The sequence below is a fragment of the Saccoglossus kowalevskii genome, chromosome 8 (genome assembly GCF_978046115.1).
Source record: "Saccoglossus kowalevskii chromosome 8, keSacKowa6.1, whole genome shotgun sequence".
NCBI lineage: Eukaryota > Metazoa > Hemichordata > Enteropneusta > Harrimaniidae > Saccoglossus > Saccoglossus kowalevskii.
The window spans coordinates 17175794-17181360 of NC_140648.1; the positions used below are offsets into that span (position 1 = coordinate 17175794).

At 35.0% G+C, this 5567-nt stretch overlaps 1 protein-coding gene across 1 annotated transcript; it reads left to right on the forward strand.

Moving 5' to 3' along the window:
* The first annotated feature begins 79 nt into the window (after nt 1-79).
* Nucleotides 80-3778, forward strand: LOC100374617 (suppressor of cytokine signaling 2-like). Its single transcript, XM_002733247.4, has one exon. It carries the CDS (start codon nt 180-182, stop codon nt 984-986), a length of 807 nt encoding a protein of 268 aa, XP_002733293.2. The 5' UTR covers nt 80-179; the 3' UTR covers nt 987-3778.
* The last annotated feature ends 1789 nt before the right edge of the window (nt 3779-5567 follow it).

A 5567-nucleotide genomic window follows, 5' to 3' on the forward strand; every position in this document is an offset into this window, starting at 1 on the left:
AGAAACTATGGTGAATTGCGATTCGTGGAACAGCGTCGCCACCGATATACATACTCATTGAAGTGTCCTGTTTCCTTCAAATGGACCCAGACCTTCGACGGAGAAGCCTCTAACGTCGACAACACTTATCACATTAAGTTTAAACGGAAAGTTTGCAACTGGGGTTCTACCTACTGTACATGGACACATTTTTCATGGTGGTTTCTGGCATTCCCGTCGCTGTTAAAAGACAGTATAATTTACATCTACGTCCTCTGGTGAATGACATGCCGACTGCTACAAAAACTGTTGTTGCAGAGTTCCAAGGTCTAAAGGAGAAAATGACACATGGGAACGACAGACACATAGACAACGAAACGACCGAAAGCAGGTTCGGAAATCTTCCCGGCGGTGACAGAATTTATTATTATTACTCAACGAACAGGGATACGCAGCATGATCTGGACAAACTTGTAGATACTTTAGAAATCCTTAGATATTCGTGTTGGTATCACGGTGCTATGTCGTCCAGGGAAGCAAGGAAAAAACTAAGCTATTCGCCTACTGGAACTTTTTTAGTACGAGATAGCCAAGACCCGAAACATTTATTCAGTTTGAGTGTGAAAACTCCAAGAGGTACAACGAGCGTACGAATCGAATACACGCACCATGGCAAATTCAGACTTGATGCAGATCAGAGTGTTCGGGAAAAAGCTCCAAGTTTCGACTGTGTGGTAAAACTCATAGCGTTCTACATGAATGGAGAAAAAAGAACTACATGTAACAACGTAGGAAAACAACTTTACTGGCTTGAACCATCTGGCCGCAAGGATACACCTGTGAAACTTGTATTACCCCTAAAAGCTGATGTGCCTACACTCCAGCATATGTGTCGGTTAAGTATAAACAGAAGTCTACCAAAGGATTTGCCAGAACATTACGTATGTCGCCTTCCACTGCCGACTAAACTTAAACTGTTTCTAAACCAATACCCCTACTTGCAATGAAATCACTGACTATTTTCGATAACATTTTGATGTTTTTTTGTTTTGTTTTTTATTATAAATATCGCAATGGAGATGTGTACTTTGTGTCATCGTTATCGAGTTATGTACAATATTAATATTTCGTCAGAGGCCTATTTTTTTTTTTATATGAGAATGACTATTATTTATCATTATTAGCCATCTACTCACTTCAAATGCACAAACATATTTATTAGCTTATGTTTCTTGCTGTGTTTAGTTTTGTATCATAGGGCAATATTTCTGCAATCCTTTAAAACACTGTTACGAAGATAAGTCATCAGAATATATCACAGTGCAGTTGTGTAACTTTTTTTTATCGCATGACCTTGTGCTCGCTTCCTTTCATGATGCCGACTCATTCCCGGTAATTATGTTGTCACGTGATATGGCTTCTGTGAAATCCCGCTCCATTCCAGGAAACTTCCTCTAATTACCATGGATACAGTGATCTGGATGTATTATTAAATATTATTATCATTACGTAAATGACAGACTATCGTAAACTTTTCGGACGAACCTCTCCACAATGACGTAGGCATGTCGACATGGTGACGTTCTGTATCGTATAACGCGTAGGCGAAATAACATCACCGAGTCTTATTTTGGCTTTCGCAGTAAATCGAAATGCTAGGGAATATGTTATTCGAGTAATGCGAAGGTCACATTACTTCGGAACGTGCTTTCACTCTGCCGTTGTCCTGACCGCCGGTCTGCTACCTGTCCGTCTACTGGGGCAGTTAACTTTAAATTAGCGCAAAACGAAACATACACAAATATTTACCAAAGATAACCCAGATTGAATTTGAACCCACAACTCTAATGCATAAAATGCATTAATAATTTTATTTTGATATTTAAAAATATACTATTCATGAAACCGTGGCTTCAATTTTACAATACGTTGTATCTATTCTTGTATTTATTGTAAAAATATTTATCAACTTGACGTTTTCTTTAAGGGACAAGCGCCAGTCAAGTTGGTTTGCGCAGGTGATAAACATCAGGTACATATTTCATAGCAATGTCATTTTTTTACAGACCGTATTTTATTAGTAACAATATTTATCTGTATGAACTACACAATGTATTTGCTATCCTATTGGTTAGTGGGGAATGTGCTTGCACTACAGTGCTAGGTTCCAATAGTTTTTTTCCTAAATAGACGATTTTCAGTACGTCTGTGAAATCTGGAGGTGTGAACCGAACGTCTGTCGCAAAAATAGAATGATACGATTTTGAACTTGAATTGTTTTTTTTTTACAGTTCAATGTCGAAATACCGATGGGATTATGACGTTGAGATACATACGTGTACAGCAAATTATGACGTTCATAAACACACAACAAATCTAGTTTGTCGAATCCACGCAATCTTTAGATTTCACTACGACGCTTTTGTTTGTTCGATTTCAAACGTAACTCGGGATTTTGAGAATTTCTGAAAATGGCACAGTGAAATAGAATTTTAAAAGATCCAACCCATTGTGTTGACCACTCCTTTTTGTAGCCAATGGTTTAGGGGCTTGCGTACTTACCACACACATCCTGTTACATTATTGGTGTTCCACCCAACATAACTAGGTTGACCTTTTTTATTCCAAATTACATTCAGTATGCTTTATATTAGTACAATCCAATTCAAACTCAGAGTAATTAACCTTTTGTGGAACAAATTTTTTCCCCGCTCAAACTAGAGTAATTTTTGCAAAATTCAATCTAATTTTGAATCAAACGGACGCAATGTTTTATTGTTTCTAGATTTTGATAAAAAAATATTTGCAATATTTCATATGGAAAAGAGCAGACTATAAATGGAACTACTGTGGAATACTTTATTTTCACTGGAATTAATTTTCGCTGAAAAGGCTTTTTGGGCGTTCTGTATGGTACTGATTTTTGATGAGTTTAATGTGAAATATAGGAAAAAAAGTATATTCGCTGGATTTAATCTTTCCTTTCAGTGAAAATAGCGAAAATTAATTCCAAGCGAAAATAAAGTATTCTACAGTATTTAGTGGTTGGTACCTAAAGATGACTTTGGCACTCAATGGGTTAATCTTTTTTTTTCTATAATGATTGAAGTAATATTTTAATATTTTGTACTGTAGTGATAAAAAAGTCATTTCAGAGGTAAGGCAAAAAAAAATGTTTCTGGTCAGCATTCACTAAGTTGGAAAGCAAAATTGAAGGTAAAAATTGAATTTGAGAGCAAAAAAAACAAACAAATATGTTTTTTAATACCAGAGACAGAAAAGGTGAATTTTAAGTCATATTAAATAAAAACTATTCTGTTTCCATATTTATCAAAATGTTAGCAGTGGTGTTCAACTTACTCAATAGCTTTTCTTTGAAATTGTGTATCTTTGTCTTTATCTTATGTGACCATTTGTTAGTTTATAATAAGCTGTTAAATAATCAATACTATTGATTACAATAGCCTACATTGTACTATGGTAGTACAGATCCACTTAAGATTACCCTCGCACTACAAAAAAATTAAGTTATCAATCAGAACAATGGCTTATTGTAATCTATACAAATTATACATTTACTTATTCAAATTTTTTATTTATAATTGTTATTTTTAGTATGTAGTATTGTATCCCACAGTGAAAATTAAATAAATTTATTGAATCATGTGTTTAAATGTAATATAATTATAAACACTTTATTAGAGTTATATACTCATAAATGTGTGATTACAAAGCTAACATGTACTTTTATTTATTTTTTCAATGAAAATCTCATTAAAGTTTAAGACAGAATAAGCAACAGTTTGTTCGTGAATATTTACTTAATTGTTTTATTAGTGTTTTTTTCCCCCAATCCAGCAATAATTTGTACTTGATATGTGTGAGAATGTCCCGTCTGTATATCAAATATGAGTTATTACTTGGGTTCCATATGATATTGGTATCTTTGAGTTTGAAGAATTCACAGACCTGATAAACCGTAATTTTGGTACAGTTCCATGCATATCATTTAGGTAGTTTGTGTACTAATTAACTGACTTATCTGCTACCTCATTTAATACCACTGAAATACTTATTCTGGTTTTGATATCATTATTTGCATATTCATCAGCTGATTAGCATATAACATACTAGCGTAGTTCTTAAAGTGGGGGTGTCGTCACCTACGCATGTGTCAGATGGCCATAGCGTGTCATTGTTTACAAACAAGCATCTACCCATAAACCTTTGCATTTTTAGCGTGTGTTGTTATCGTCGCTTGGGACTCAATTCCCGCACATACGCAGGTGACGACTCTTCCGCTTTAACTTAAGTGACTATGTTTACAGTTTATTGAGGTAATTTCTACAAACTGTTGATTCCATTGATAAAGAGTTTTGCTCAGCATTTTGCATAAACTTCAGCAAAATATAATATTGTAAAAAAAAAAAAAACTAAAAATTTGACATAACAATATATTCATAAAAAACATTCACACATTTGATAGTTAAATTATTATGCATACAAAATATTTATTAATACTAACAGTATTCTAACAAGAACTAACAAACTATGTGAATTATTGCAGCATGCGTACACACAGGAATTGAGTCCCAAGCGACGATAACAACACACGCTAAAAATGCAAAAGTTCATGGGTAGACACTTGTTTGTAAACAATGACACGCTATGGCCTTCTGACGTATGCGCAGATGACGAGTCCCTCGCTTCAAGCAAATTACTATACATACATGTACATGTAGCTCAGGTCTGCATATTATCCCGGAGCATCTTGGCACCAGGTTGAAATCCAAGATTCAATAGTTAGTTTTTCAAATATCAGAGGAATGAGAACACATGCAATGGTACAGGTAACCATGCTGTATGACATTAGTAACCGTGCTGTATGACATTAGTAACCGTGCTATATGACATTAGTAACCGTGCTGTATGACATGAGTAACCATGCTGTATGACTTTAGTAATCGTACTGTATGACATTAGTAACCGTACTGTATGACATTAGTAACCATGCTGTATGACATTAGTAACCGTACTGTATGACATTAGTAACCGTACTGTATGACATTAGTAACTGTACTGTATGACATGAGTAACCATGCTGTATTACATGAGTAACCGTGCTGTATGACATTAGTAACCGTACTGTATGACATTAGTAACCGTACTGTATGACATGAGTAACCGTGCTGTATTACATGAGTAACCATGCTGTATGACATTAGTAGCCGTACTGTATGATGTTAGTAACCGTAATGTATGACATGAGTAACCGTGCTGTGTGACATTAGTAACCGTACTGTATGACATGAGTAACCATGCTGTATGACATTAGTAATCATACTGTATGACATTAGTAACCGTACTGTATGACATTAGTAACCGTACTGTACGACATGAGTAACCGTGCTGTATAACATTAGTAACTGTACTGTATTACATGAGTAACCGTGTTGTATGACATGAGTACCCGTGCTGTATTACATTAGTAACTATGCTGTACAACATTAGTAACTGTGCTGTACGACATGAGTAACCGTGCTGTATTACATTAGTAACCATACTGTATGACATGAGTAACCGTGCTG

What these genes read in the sequence shown, in the direction of transcription:
- LOC100374617 (XM_002733247.4), top strand. Translation starts at nt 180, where the DNA reads ATGGACACATTTTTCATGGTGGTTTCTGGCATTCCCGTCGCTGTTAAA.